Source organism: Cornus florida, unplaced genomic scaffold, assembly GCF_030987335.1.
Source record: "Cornus florida cultivar Cherokee Brave unplaced genomic scaffold, ASM3098733v1 CherokeeBrave_3.0.0_Hap2_Chr10, whole genome shotgun sequence".
NCBI lineage: Eukaryota > Viridiplantae > Streptophyta > Magnoliopsida > Cornales > Cornaceae > Cornus > Cornus florida.
In genome coordinates this window covers 46,486,482-46,501,797 of record NW_026775580.1, presented here as the reverse complement: position 1 = coordinate 46,501,797, position 15,316 = coordinate 46,486,482, and the positions used below count along the sequence as shown (strand labels likewise).

Sequence of the window (15,316 nt, the reverse complement as noted above, 5' to 3'; positions counted from 1 at the left end):
TTTATATTATTAAGGATCAAATTAACACAAATACTGATACTATACGTTTATTTGAACGGTGCATATCTAATACAAACTGAACACGTTTAATTAAACATGTCTGATTGAATTATATAAATGGGTTAAATGCGAACACATTTAATTAATGTTTAGATTAATATTACACGACTAACCCAAACTTAAGTCTAAACTTATTTTGTATTGTATTGGAATGGTGTCAAGTATCATACCCTACTGAAAGGTAGTGATGGTCTTCTCTCTAAATGAGAGTTGTGATCGGACACAAATCTCTACACAGGAATTATTACATGATTTTTGAACATACAAATAAACATAAAATTGAATAAATGGTGATTGACTCACGCTAGGACAAATGGTCCAGAAAAGACTCCGTACTATATTTACATTATTAATCTTTAAGTTTTTCAAAAATCTACCAAATTAATAATAATTTTTTTAAATTTAAAAAGAATAAATTAATAATTTAAAAAGATAATAATACATTAATGAAATGTTCTAAAAAAAATTACTACGAGATCGAAGGAGTAATAATTTTTCAAATTTAAATGTACACGTGGTGCAACTTGAGTAAAAGGCACCATTTTTGCTTCGGCCCACCATGCAATGGTGAGAACTTCACCAAACTTAAGTAATCAAATTCATCAATTAAAGTTGTAAAATTCATCAATTTCCTCACAATCTCTCTCATCATCATGTAACCGTTGTCCTTTGAAGATAATATTTTTTAGTTCGAATAGTTACTGTAAAAAAATTCCCCAAAAGAGTGAAATCAACTATTTTTCCTATTTTTTTCTTCAGAAACTTCAAACACTGTTAGATTTCCGCCGACACAGTCATCCAAACCCTCTCTCTCTCTCTCTCTCTAAACACCTCTCTCTCTCTAAACATCTCTAAGCTGGTTCCAGTTGATGCGATGAAAACGATGGCGTTGGTATCACTCCATCTCTCAGCCAAATCCCGACAACGAATCTCAAAATATATTTCATTTTATTTATACCCACAAAAAGTACAGATCGTCAATATACAGCCTAGCTTTGCTCTCTGTAGATGACAGTTCATAGTCATTGTCATTTAGATCTCTCATTGGGACTATAACAACACTCAATTCTCTCAGCTTCTTCTTCAATTTGCCTCGTAATTCCCAATTCAATATAACCCCTTCAGAGATCTCTCTCAAACAAAACTCATCAATCAAACAATCACATGTCATCTTCGTCTTCTTCGACTAGTAGTAGTACTATTTAATCTACTCTGTGTATCTAAAACCCTAGTTCTCGATCTGAATTAGGGTTTGTTGGATACCCAAATCTAGAAATGGACGGCGGTGATGGCACCGTGAAGCTGGGGACTCTCAATACCAAGCCCGACCGCTGCTTCAATTTGGACCCCGACGTCTCTGTTTCGTCGCCGGTCACCAGACAGAAAGCCGCGGCGGCCAAGCAGTTCATTGAGAATCATTACAAGAACTATCTCCAAGGCTTGCAAGACCGCAAAGAAAGGTTTCTTTTTTCTCTCTCTATATCTATATATATATATATGTATATATGTGTAAGTGTGTATTGATTGTGTTTTGGTTTTAGGCGTCGAGCGTTGCAAAGGCAGGCACAAGAAGCACAGGTCTCAAGTGAGGAACAAGAGGAGATGATGAGGGATTTGGCGCGCAGAGAGACGGAGTACATGAGATTGCAGAGGCACAAAGTGGGGATTGATGACTTTGAGCCTTTGACTGTGATTGGCAAAGGTGCATTTGGTGAGGTATTACTTACATGCTATATCTTGCTTGGTATTTATATATAGAATTGGATTTTCTCTTTTGGGGAACATTTTTAGAGTGAGATTGAATTTATTTATTTATTTATTTTTTTATTTTTCAATTAACTTTTGTAATACGAAGTATTTTATTAGTCAATTCTATTTATGCTTATTGAATTTTTTTTAAAATTTATTATTATTATTTTATTTATTGTTTGATGTTCATGGCCATTTATGACTTAGAGCATCTTACACAATTTTCTGGTTTATGTTTATATTTTTACATATGATGTTTCCATTCTCTTATTTTCTTCAAATTTTAACTAAATTTATTAGGCAACTCAATTTCAATTTGGTGCAAATTTTACATGTTGACATTTAAAGCTCATTGATGTAGCTTAAACAATGTCTCATTCACTTTCATATGTTTCCATGTAACTACCAACTAATAATTTGATAATACAATTTTCATTTTTCTTCTGGGAGGTTTGGTCGGTATGAAAATTTGTTGTTTTAGAAGTCATTGATCTTTTTTTCAATGCTTTTGGGGTTGAGTCACCCAGAAACGAAGTTACAAAAATGGTAGGAAGGTTGATAATGGGTGGTGTAATTTATTTTTTGTTTTCCTTCAAATGTATTATTTATTGCTCTTTATGAATTTTGATAATCTAGCCCATTTATAAGGTTTATACATTTATATGAAATTGCCTCTCTCCTCTTTGTGACACAAAGTTCAATATCAGATTGTTGGAAAACTACCCAGTTATTTCCTGTGTACAGGTGATTATTGGAGGAGAAAGCTAATGCTATATTTTATTGAAGCATAGTTGAGTTATTGTTAAGAGTTTAATGTGACTAGCCGTTCTTGTAAAACTTTCTCTCGATGATCAGGTGAAGATGCACGATGCAATTTATTGTATATATATATATATATATATATATGTAGAGGAAGAGAGGATGGATTTTTCATTCAAATCTTTAGACTTTATTAACGAATAGAATGTTACAATTTGTAAAGAGCATACGTATAAAGATAAACAAATGATAAGAATTATGGCGATGAATTACGTCATTCATTGTCAATCATTTTTTATTTTTATACTATTTTTCACCTTTGTACATAGGTGACTCACCTTGATAGAACACTGAAGAAACTGATTTTAACTTGTAAAGTTAACAATATTGAGAAACTGGTATATACTTTCCTGCTGTTGTGGCAATAGTGCCTGATATGCCTGCTTGTAATTATTATGTTTGATTCACATGCATTTTCCTTCACAAGTTTGTGATTGTGCATTATTACATCTTTTGTAGCTTGATTTCATTTATGATCTGATTTATTAATGCAGGTTAGGCTATGCCGTGCCAAAAGTACAGGAGAGATATATGCGATGAAGAAATTGAGGAAATCAGAGATGCTTAGCCGTGGACAGGTAACAACAACCCAAAAAACTGAAACTCCATTAAATTTATTTCTCTTATTTTTTTGGGAATAAAACTCATTACAATCTGGTTAATGTGTTCCCAGTCTAGATGTATTTGTTTATCTCTGTGCCTTCTACTGATTATTTTAAATAAATGTATTAATTAGCATAATTTTAGTGAATTATTTTTATCTATCAAGCAGAAAGTGTTGGTACCATAATGAGCAGTTCAATTTTAAAGATGTTAGCATGCTCATAGCATTTCAATGTAACTGTTCTCTGGGATAGTTTTTGTTTTCAATGTCAAGAATGAAAACAAAAACTATTCTAGAGTGCACACCCATTTTGTCCCTTTGGGGACTTGAACCCTCATCATCCACTTTGAGAGGTAGAGAAGATACCACTAGGCCACAAGGCCCTTGGTTACTCTACTCTAGGATAGTTGAACATGCTTGTTCAGTAACCTGCACAATTTATTTCATTTGAACTATTTTAATGATATTTGTGATTTGTGCTTTTCTGTTACAATTCACTGTAAGTTATCAATTTGTGGTAATCGAAACAAAACAATGACGTGAAATTAGATATATTGTTCAAAAATTTTGAATGGATGTGTTATCGTGCAACCTTTTACCATCTGTTAGTTGAACTTGTTGACTGTTTTTAATGAGGAAGGAGTTATCATTACATTCTCTTATGATGGATGAAGTAATTTTAAATATGTAAATCCTCATTATTCTTCATTCTTTACCTCGTTAGAAAAGAAAAAGATTTCTTTGAAGTGTGAAATAACCCTCTCAAACCGTTACATAATATTTATTGGCACTGACAATCTAGTCATAATGGTCTTAGTTAAGAAGTCACATTGTATTTTATTTTGTGTCATAATTTGTTTTAATTGTTTGACTTCATTTAGGTTGAGCATGTTCGGTCTGAGAGGAATTTGCTAGTTGAGGTTGCTAGTCGGTGCATCGTGAAACTCTTCTATTCTTTTCAAGATTCTGATTTCTTATACCTTATCATGGAGTATTTACCCGGTGGCGACATTATGACCTTACTGATGAGAGAGGAGGTTCTTTCTGAAGATGTTGCACGATTTTATGTAGCAGAAAGTATTCTAGCTATTCATTCAATTCACCAGCACAACTATGTGCATAGGTATCTCACCAATGAACAATACAATTTGATGCTTTGCAGGTTTTATATGCTTGTCATAGGTGTATTCTGTATACATGTATTCTGTATACATGCATAACTATGAGCATTACTGCAAACACTTTTTTGGTTCTTTCCTTGATTTTGAATAGAAGATGTCAAAGTAGCTGCTTTGGATGAGGCAACCAAAACAGTTTTGCGGACAATATATTGTTATATGTTTCACATCAATTATCTTCTATATATCCCCCCCTCCCCCACTTTTCCCATGAGAGGATATTTGGTGGGTGTGTCAATATTTCTTATTCTTTGAAACTACAATTTTGAATAGTGGTGGCAATTTTTTGTCAACCTATTTGCTAGGCAGCCTGGTTCAAAACTAAGCTTGAACTTAACCTATCAGCTAGGCATGCCAAATTTTAAAGGACCAACATTTTAGGAATTGTTCACATAACAACATTGTGTGGCATTGTTGCGTTGGGTAGGGTTTGTCCCAAGCCCAGATGTCAAATCTTAAATTTACTTCATAGATTTTCTTTTGTGGCCAAAGCTGTGTTATAAGTTGTGCTATACTTATCCCAGCCTGGCTCATGTCTGATGAGGCAAATTGCTTAGGAGAACTAGCAATTAGACAACTAGTTTGTTCCTGTACCTCCTGATGATATTCATACAAGAGCAAATATTATCCACAGGACCACATAACCTTAAAATGAAAATTACAATAGACATCTGTTGCTCCAAGTTCTTTTATTTTGCTCTATAGAAGAATCAAAGACAAAAAATGTATCCTAGAATGTACCAAAGCCTTTGTAGTAAAGTGATTAACTGCTAGTATGGCATTAATAGGAAGAGGTCAGACTATGGGTTCAATTATTATCATCAATCCAAAACAATGTAGGGTTATGGGTTCAATTGTTATTGTCAATTAAAAACAATGCTTTTTAGAACGTGATTATTTGTTTTTAATAAGAAGTACATATCTTTCAACCATTTTGAAGGTGCATACTAAAAGCATAATCAAGGGTCGGAAACATGCATACATATCCTTACCTTTTCTTTTCCTTCCACCTGGTGACTATCAGGATGGTGAATGATGATGTAGTAATGTTTGCATGTTTTCCAGTGTAAAATCGATTTCTACTGTCGTGATTATTGTTTTTGTTATGTTGTTCTTTCACCTGTTGTTTATTTGTCCCATTCTCCCACTTGAATTTGAAGTTTTCGGGAACCATTTCGCCATTTCTTTACTCATCTGCAATAGAGTCGGAGATCATGAGATATATAAAAAAAAATTGCTGCTTCATTGATGAAACATCAATTGTATATCTGAAGCAAGTTTCAGCTGAATTTTGGTGCATGTATGTATGCATATACATATGTTGGCATGTACATATGAACAAATGGAATGAGAAGCTTACTCTGCAGTTTATCTGTCTGTAGGGACATAAAACCTGATAATCTGATACTGGACAAAAACGGCCATTTAAAGCTCTCAGATTTTGGCTTGTGTAAGCCCTTGGAAAATAGGTATTCAACATTATTATTGGAAGATGATGAATTTACAACCCTTGAGTCCAATCATGATGAAGAAGGGCATTGTAGTGGTGATAGAGCTTCTTGGTTGATGCCGAAGGAACAATTTCAAAATTGGAAACGTAATCGGCGTGCATTGGTATTATATTTTCTTTCCTTAAATCTGCTTTTTATTTAATTATAATATGCAATTATATCTCTGAGTTTTCTTTTAGGTTCCATTTTCTTATCATGGGGTTCTTCCAGTTCCTATTGCAAGTGATTGTTGTAATTCTATGTTCCGCAGGCATTTTCTACTGTTGGAACTCTTGATTATATGGCACCTGAAGTGTTGCTTAAAAAAGGATATGGAATGGAGTGTGACTGGTGGTCACTTGGGGCAATTATGTATGAAATGCTCATTGGCTATCCTCCTTTCTGTTCTGATGACCCAAGGATCACATGCCGTAAGGTATTGAACACTCGTCGTTTAGCAGTTGTGATGACTTTTTTACTGTTTTAGAAATGGAGAAAATGAGAATCATGTGAAACAGAACAGATTTATCCTGCATAGAACAGATGTGTCCTGCATATAGTCTGTTAGATACGTGGCAACAAATATGTTTGGAAATTTAGATGTACTAAGTAGATGTATATGAAATTGGGTTATTATGATCCTCTTTTGCATGTTAGCTTGAGAAAGGGGTGAAGTAAACCTGCTGAACTATATATGTTATATAAAAGCACAATGACACCTTAAAACATCATCAAACAATTTGAATATCTAGTTGTGTTCCTGTGTAATTGGATTTTGGGATTAGATAAATATGATGGTTAGACTTTAGAGATGCATTCACACCCTACTTACCCAAGTCCACCTAATTTAGGTTATTTATGAATATCCTTCATTTCTGCAGGATATATTATGTTTGCTTTTTGTATCAGATAATCAATTGGAAAACCTGCTTGAAATTTCCAGAGGACTCAAAAATATCAGATGAAGCTAAGGATCTGATCTGTCATCTGTTATGTGATGTTGGAACAAGGTTGGGGACTAGAGGAGTGGAAGAAATAAAGGTAATGACCTTTTGTAGAAAAAGAATTTGTTCCTCTCTCCACATATCGGATGAACCTTTTACTTTGCCCAATTGATTTCAAGATAACTAAATCCTAGACATCAGTAAAAAAGTGCATTTGAGATCACCTAATTAGGCCATTTCTAAGTATGCATTTAACATGTGTTTTCCTTCTCTCAGTTTGTTAACTTGCTAGATGCCTTGCAACCATATAATGGCAGTAGCATATTCTATAAAATATTCTATTCTCTAACTTCTTTTTGTTCTGATTTTACTCATTAATGGATCGTCAGGCACATCCATGGTTTAAATGCATTCAATGGGACATGCTTTATGAAATGGAAGCTGCCTACAAACCTACCGTAACAGGAGACTTGGATACTCAAAATTTTGAAAAGTTTGATGATGTGAGTACATTTATTATAGTTGTATTAGATATATATTGTCTTTCAAAAAAGATTGTTGAGGATGATTAAGCACATGATATTAAATACTGAACTCATTCAATACTACAAAATCATTTTCCCAACCTTGGAGTGTGCTACAGTGCTGTTTCCCATATTAGGGCATCATAAAAACTTCTTTCACCATTGTGATTTGTTCAGTGCCACATATATGTTGCTACATTCATCATATTTCTCTCAGTGCCTAGACCACTGGCTTTCAAGGTCTTTCCCTTTTCCTTGTATTGTTTCCAGTATAACAGTATGAGTAGTGTACCATGTAATGGTCTCAGCCATTTCCCTTAAATAGATCCCAGATTGTGCTGCGTGTCAACGTCCCATAATTGTATGTGTTTAACATGTTGCCTTGTCACTAATCCATCTTAACTCAAAATTTTATATGAACTTTTGGACTTCAGCATGGAAAATTCCTATAAATTCTCTCTGAATGTATAATAATTTTTTTCTTTGTAAACCCCTCCCTTTTTGTAGTAAGGTGCAATTTGATATCCCTGATAGCTGATCTGAATTTGTAAGTGTTTTTTGTATTAAATGTGTTTGATAATGCAACATAAATTACAAGTTGAAAAAGAAAATTTCACCTAAAAAGTTTGAATATAAGTTAGAGAAACTTGTCTTATTACTAAATATTGATTGCTGTTAGTGAAATGTGATATGAAAGTCAATCTGAGATTTACATGTTTACATTGTAAATTTTTATTTCTACAAAATCAATTGAATTAGGTATCTACCTAATTTTCCGTCTTATCTTACAGTAAACGTTTCTTAGTAGTGCTAACTTTGCTCTTTAATAGGTGGAAGGTCCACCATCCGTGATAGCAAGAGTGAGTCCTTGGCGAAAGGTAATGGCTTCAGGTTCTTGATTACTTCAATCAATTTGGACATTTTACGGCTAAAACTAGATATAAGTATGTGAAAAAATGGTTGTTCAGAATTGCTCATCTACTTGAAATATTTTGATAGATCTTGTATGTCAAATTTTTAACTCAATTTGAGTTGATCGTGTAATGCAATGTGCATAATTATCTTACTTTCTTGAGTTTTGTCGGCTTAGTTCCAAACTTCTAATCTATTATCATTTTGAACAGAACTATATAAGTGCAATTAGCACCATAGTTGGATTGATCTAGCTAAAGGGTTCCCTATATGTTCCCTATATTTTATGCTATTAATTATGATGGTTTGAATGATTGGGAAATCTATAGAAATTCTAAGAATGGTGAATAATTTGTTTGCTTCTGTTACGTAGTTTGTTTTTGTTCCTCTTAGGACGGTTATTTTGCTAAATAGTGAGCTTTTGTCCAAATATTTGAACATCTATGACCAAAGCTTCCTCATATTGTGAGGTTGAATATGAGTTCCAGAATTTGTGTCGGGAGATAGCAAAAGTGAGGTATGCGTATAATTTACCCTTCCCACACCCTTTGTAGGAAGAAATGGCACTAGGTAATGACCTTTTAGGTATTTGAACTCGATGTAAACCTTTTTTAGAAAGAAGAGAGAGAAGAGAAAACATAAAGGTGGTTGTATTCACCACTAAAATTTTGTATATGTTTTCCTCCATATGACGAAAGAAAACTGATTTAGCCACATGCAATGAAGATAAAGATTACATTAGTGGAAGTGTGAAGTTATAGGGAAATATATAGTCTCAAACAAAACTATTTTGTCCAGATAGAAATTTATGGTGATGAAACGGGGAGCTCATTTTAAGTGAGTTTTTCTGAGGCTTTGTTGAGCTGACTTGAGTTGAGATTGTGTGCATGTCGTCCCAGAAACTATTTCAAAATCACGTATGAAACTTCCTCACATAAAATTTTCTTCGTACATCAACTTCTTGAGCTCAATGTATTTGTTATATTCTTCTGCATGCTGTTTTTTTTTTATTTTAAAAAAGAAGATATTATGATACAGTCTAAAATTTGTTTCTGTGTCTGACGTGGCAGATGTTAACATCAAAAGACACCAATTTCATGGGATACACTTACAAGAAGTCTGACATCCTAAAATCAGTTGGAACTTCAGGTGTGTAATGGGTTGCATTTAGAGTACTTCTATTGATACTAATTCCTTCTGCAACATCTTGTTTTCATATCTTATTTTTACAAGTACAACTTCCTTATGCAACACCTTGTTTTTATATCTTATTCTTACAACTACAACCAATTGAATTTAATCCCATTTTTTACTTTAAAAGTAAAAATGACGATCTAGATTAACATGAAACCCTTGTAAGAAACTAAATTTCGCAGAGGCTTAAAGAATTAAAAAGGAAAAGGAGAAAGTAGAAGTCCTAGGCGTGCAGTACAATATTAGAATTTCAAAGCGCGGCCCGCGCGGGGGGGGGGGTGGAACAATTTCTACATGACTAGGATACTAGAATCTCCAGTGATGAAATCTAAGGAGCTTGGAAATAAATTGGAGTCAGTTGCGATAGCTTTTGTAAGGCCACAAATATCGCATTGAGGATGCACTCCAACAGGAGGTTTTTCTGGGGAATTGAAGCATTATGGTATGTGGATGGAGAATGTGGGAAATCGTTAAAAGATACTGCTTCAGGTGCCACCTGCAGTATAAATGGCTAGGACTTGTGTAGCCATCCCAAAAAATTGCCAGGTAATATCATTGGTTATAATGACGATTCAAGTATAGGTTCCATGACATCTTTGATGAATTGATAACATGCTTCCTTTCGAGGAAGCTAATCGTCTCCATAAGGGGTTCTAAACAGCTGAACCAAGTATTGTGTCCTTAATGCAGACATTGTGCTTGCACTTTCCAAATATTAAGTTGACTTCTTTTTCAAACTTACATAAGTCATTGTTGTGAAATATGATAATCTTACTTCTTACCATATACTTTTGGATCTGCTATACATAATGAAGGCATTATTGGTTGCTATGCAGGTACAGACATGAAATCAAATGGATCTTCAAGGGCCCCATCTTTAATATCTTTGTTAGGTATGGTAATCTTTTACAAACACAACTTGTTTATTTATGTATTTATGTGCTATTGCTTTAGACGTTCGGAGAAAAGTCTTGTTGACCAAAAGTAGTGTTATTCAGGAATAATACGGTTTAAAACCGATTCAGTGAAGTTGTTTTCGACAACAGATTAAGTCAAAATTATCAAAATTTATTTTCACATCAGTCCGTATGAATCCACATATTTTTTGTTGCATTATTGGATAAAAAAGCACAAAAGGGTTGGCTGGCTTGGTATAATTGTATAGATATCTCCAATTTGATTGACAGACTTCTGGCTTAAAATGTTATCGAAACATCTTAATATCAATATATGTGATTGAGTTGGAATGATCCGTTCTGGTTCATTATTTCTTCTCTCTCTCAATACCAAAATTCCAAGATTTTTGGACTAGCCCTGCCTTGGTAAGTCTCAAATAGGGCATGCCATCCGGGGAGGCCTTCACTTGGGTCCCAGATGCAGTTTCTGATTACAGGCTATGTCACTCACACATATATCCTGATTATTAGTTTGAGAAGCATGCGCTTGATATTCTATTGGTTTTCCTTCCTGCTGCAGGCCGATTAGACCTGCAAGAATCTGTTATAACAGAGGATGACGAAAAGCTGGAAACTTGAGTTTCAACCTTTTTCTGTTGGGACTATCGGAATTAGTATATCTATTTTCTTTGCTGGTGTGATCGTCAAAAGTAGCTATCATAAAGGATTGAACTTGGTCACAGTCGATGCAAGAATAAAAGATCAACGTCTGAGTCGATATAGTTTTGGAGCACTATTTTCTCTCTCTCTCTCTCTCTCTCTCTCTCTCTCCCTCTCTTCCATGTTAAAATATATAATGAGGGAAATAATGTACAGCCAGAAGTATGTTGAGTTCATTTTGAGTAGTCTTTTTTGTTTTTTAGAAGTATACAATCCATTTAAGGAGAGATGTTCACCAAGCACTTATCTTATTTTGGGGCACCCATGATGTTTGGGTCTCTAAACATCAGATGTTAAAAGATGTATCAACTTGAAATTGATATCTACTTCATCAAATTTTGCCTTTGAAAACCAAATACTGTGTATCATTTTTGTTACATTTATAAGTTTTTATGAATATTTGTCGGCTAAAATATTCCTCTTGTAAGTTTAAATTTCTCGCTGATTGTTGGGACTAAGCTCATATTACAGTTGACATGGATGGATAGGAATGTACAAAGTCTAGGATGGTCACTTGTCATTCAATTCTTGTCACTTGCAATAAATGGAAGGATATACTGATATGGTGCATTTTCACGTCATTCAATTCTTGTCACTTGCACCTTCCATCCTAGCCTCTAATATGCAAATCTATCTATATCTATGGCCACTTGTCATTCAATTCTTGATATTTAATTGTTAGTTAAATTTTACTAAAAACCTTCTGCATTTTGTTTTTGATAATTGTGTTTCATTTGTCCTCGCAATTAACTCCCAACCCTCTCTACCTTTCACTTTAGAAGGAGAGGACTGGACCCGTGGATAACAAAGCATATCTTTCTCAAGGTAGAATCAAAATAATAAAAATTAAAATTGAATTTTTGAAAATTTGAGATCGTTGTTGAAGAAAATTTAATTTTAAAAAAATGTTTCTACTTTCCTTTTTTTTTTCACTTGTAACTTATGGCTTCCATTTTTTTTTTTTTTGATATCAGTTTTTATCACTACTCTTATTTAGATTGTTTTTCTCGTTTTTTTATTTATTTATTTTTCTCAATATATAAATATATGTATATGTTGGTCCTAGTACCTATTTGTGTTCTTTAATGTCAAAACTAGGTGTTTCAAGTTGCCAAGGGCTTATATCATGACCATTGCTGTGCAATATGACTTATATCATCTCTCAGGGGTACTATGGTCTTTTGCTATCTCGTGGTACAATTTCACAATGATTTAAGATAGTACATTGCAGTTATTCAGCTTGTCATAGCCAGTTCTCTATTTTAATTGAGATTCAACATATGAAAATTGGCTACAGGGGTACTATGGTCATTTCACAGTTATATTATATACTTATACATTTGTTCAGCTAGTTGCATTGCATTGAACAACTGTGAATTGAGCTGCATTGTGAATTATACAGTCTTAACAACATCTATATGTTGAGAATGACAAATTGTTGTTTCAAGGGTATTTTGATCTTTCTACTTGAAGCTCATGCGTGTGACACGTTGTTGTTGTCCTAGAGTAAGAGTGTACATACTACATTGCATTTCTTAATCACGAAGTCTTGGATAAGAATGTTAATATAGCCTTGAATGTGTGAGCTGTAATTTCTGTTAACCTAAAGGACAAAATAACTGAATTGGCAAGTCAAAATATTCTCTGGCCAATGATAGGTTATAGGTGCCAGGTATATATCATTTTTGTAGTAGTACTTGTATAATGAGCTTGAGTATATATATATGCTGTTATAGCATTTCTGCAGAAATAAACCTCTTGAAAACCCTAATTGTAACGTGCACTGAACATATCTCGAGAGCTTCATATAAACCAACATTTCTAAGGTCCTTGTCAATGATCTAAGCTTGAAACCTTCATAGAAAATGTCACTGAATTGATCATTGTAGCTGTGCCCATAATGAATTCCATTGGTGTTAAGTTTTGCTGATGCAAGGGCTGGTTTGAAGGTTCATTTTAGGCCTAAGGTTGCTGTGGTGCTAAGTTAAGGTTGATACAAGTAGACTTTATCTATTTACATTTGCAGAGCACTTGTTCTTGGGGTTTACTTTGCTGCAAATGATTTTTGTATCTCAGACCTGGGATTTGAGTTGTTTTCTGGTTTAGTCTTGTGATTCATATATAGATTGATTATATCTTGCTATACAATGTTTGATCCACATGATAACAAGTTTATTTTGATGAATCAAGACAGTTGAAGTTGGTTTTTGGACAGAACTTTGGTCACCTTTGGTTTTGACTTACCAATTCATTATTGAAGCAGCTGTCAAGGCCTTATTGAAGTTGTATTGTGATTCACATACTATACTTATCTTGTTTATCATCAAAGCATATTTTTAATGGTGATATAAGGCAGTGGGATTGATCTCAGAATTTTGGGGATACGAATTTTCATTTTTACCCCTTAAACCCTAGTTTTAGTAGAAGGTGTTCTAGATGTTACATATTGTTGTTTTGAGCTGCACAACCACTCTTATATTTTGTGTATGATTGAATATTATTTATATTTACACTTCTTATTGTATTTGGTGAGTTAAGAGAGCTTGCAGGGTCCATGTAAGGGTGCTTAGGACAGGGGGAGTGCTTGTGAGCACTGTGTTGAGCTAGTGTATGTGCAGAGGCTGTGAAAACTAGTGTTTAAACTTGTACAAGGGTTTGTGCAAAGTGTCAAATAGTTGAGTGTGTAACAACTTGCATGCAACTAGTGAAGCTTATATTAGCATAGGCCAAGAACCAAGATTTTTCCCTATTGAGAGGGTTTTCCTTGTAAACCTTGTGTTCATTGTATTTACTGTCATCTGTGATATTTGCTGTGAAGAATAAGGATTTAAAATTGACCAATTCACCCCCTCTTAGTCCAATAGTATTGTTGCCCAAGTATTGACTCTAGAGGAGGGGGGGGGGGGGGGGGGGAATAGAGTTTATGGCAAACAATGGCTAATTTTTCGTTTTGTAAATTTTACTAAAGCCTTCTAACAATTATGCAATAATCAATATATAGACATAAACAATTAATAGCATAAATGTAAAGGAGATAAAGGAAGAGAGATTTGCAAACATTCACACATCGATTTTAGCGAGGTTCAGAAACTCTTACTTCTCGGCTCAAGGCCCCTTTTAAGACTTCCCAATCCACTGTGACTTCTCCTTATGGGTGGAGAGCAAACCTTTCCATGAAGCAATTCATTGCTTCACCTTGCTAAGGGAACAACCTTTCCTTAGTCTTCCTTTGGGTTACATTAACCCTTACAAATTTGAAGCCAACTAGCTTCTTCTTTCTTTGCTAAGAGAACACCTCTTCTTAAGCTTTGCAACAGATTTGAATATTAGATTTTCAATACAAGATAATCTCTCACAGATTTGTAGTACAAAGTTTAAGCTCACTCTAGAGTATATATATGAATACAATGAAGCCCAATACTTTTCTAATGATATGGGATGTATGAATATAAGAACAAAAGCTCTTTTGATGCTATATGATGTTTCTCTATGGTAGCAACACTTAATCCCGAAGTCCCCAGCTCTATTTATAGAGTTTTGATACAGCTAATTCAGAAATATAGCTGTTGTGCACGGGGTTCGAGGCAAAATAGCCGTACAGATTCAAATTGGACTTACATCGGTCGTCCGAAATGACTGAGGTCTTTATTTCGGTCGTTCGAAATAACCTAAGGTATATTTAAGTGCTTCATTTCGGTCGTCCAAAATTGAATATTGGTCGTTCGGTTGTGACCTTAATCTTAGCATGGCTACTGCCTAAACCGGTCGTCCAGAATGATTTGTCTATACATTTTGGTCTGCTGAAATGAAACTACAGCTTCAAGAGTTTTGTTCTAAGCTAACAGATGATACAGTTTTTGTACAGGACATCTGCATATACCTTATTTGCATTCTAAACATTTAAGTAAATGTCTTTACAATATTTATATGTCCATTTACAAGTTTACAATGTAAATAAGGAAGTACCCCCCATTTGGATTCAATAAAAAAATATAAGAAAATTGAAATACAATTAAATCAAAATGTAAAAATTCAGTTTTAGTACAAATTTGGATTTCTGACAGTTTTAGTAAAAATGATTCCTTATGTAGACCAATGTAGACTTGGTCATAAATTATGATAAAATCAGTTTAGGCTATTTGAAGTATAAAGAGTTATTATCGAGAAAAATTATTTCGAAATAATCATTAGTTCAAAAATCCATTTTTCACACTTAGCCAAAAACA

At 33.9% G+C, this 15,316-nt stretch overlaps 1 protein-coding gene across 1 annotated transcript; it reads left to right on the top strand.

The window, feature by feature from the left end:
• Nucleotides 1-710: 710 nt before the first annotated feature.
• On the top strand, nucleotides 711-11,446 carry LOC132276361 (uncharacterized). Its single transcript, XM_059777753.1, has 12 exons — nucleotides 711-1,520; nucleotides 1,602-1,776; nucleotides 3,123-3,206; nucleotides 4,114-4,355; nucleotides 5,793-6,024; nucleotides 6,172-6,336; nucleotides 6,810-6,941; nucleotides 7,234-7,347; nucleotides 8,199-8,246; nucleotides 9,351-9,429; nucleotides 10,311-10,367; nucleotides 10,951-11,446. Exons 1-12 carry the CDS (start codon nucleotides 1,336-1,338, stop codon nucleotides 11,007-11,009), a joined length of 1,572 nt encoding a protein of 523 aa, XP_059633736.1. The 5' UTR covers nucleotides 711-1,335; the 3' UTR covers nucleotides 11,010-11,446.
• The last annotated feature ends 3,870 nt before the right edge of the window (nucleotides 11,447-15,316 follow it).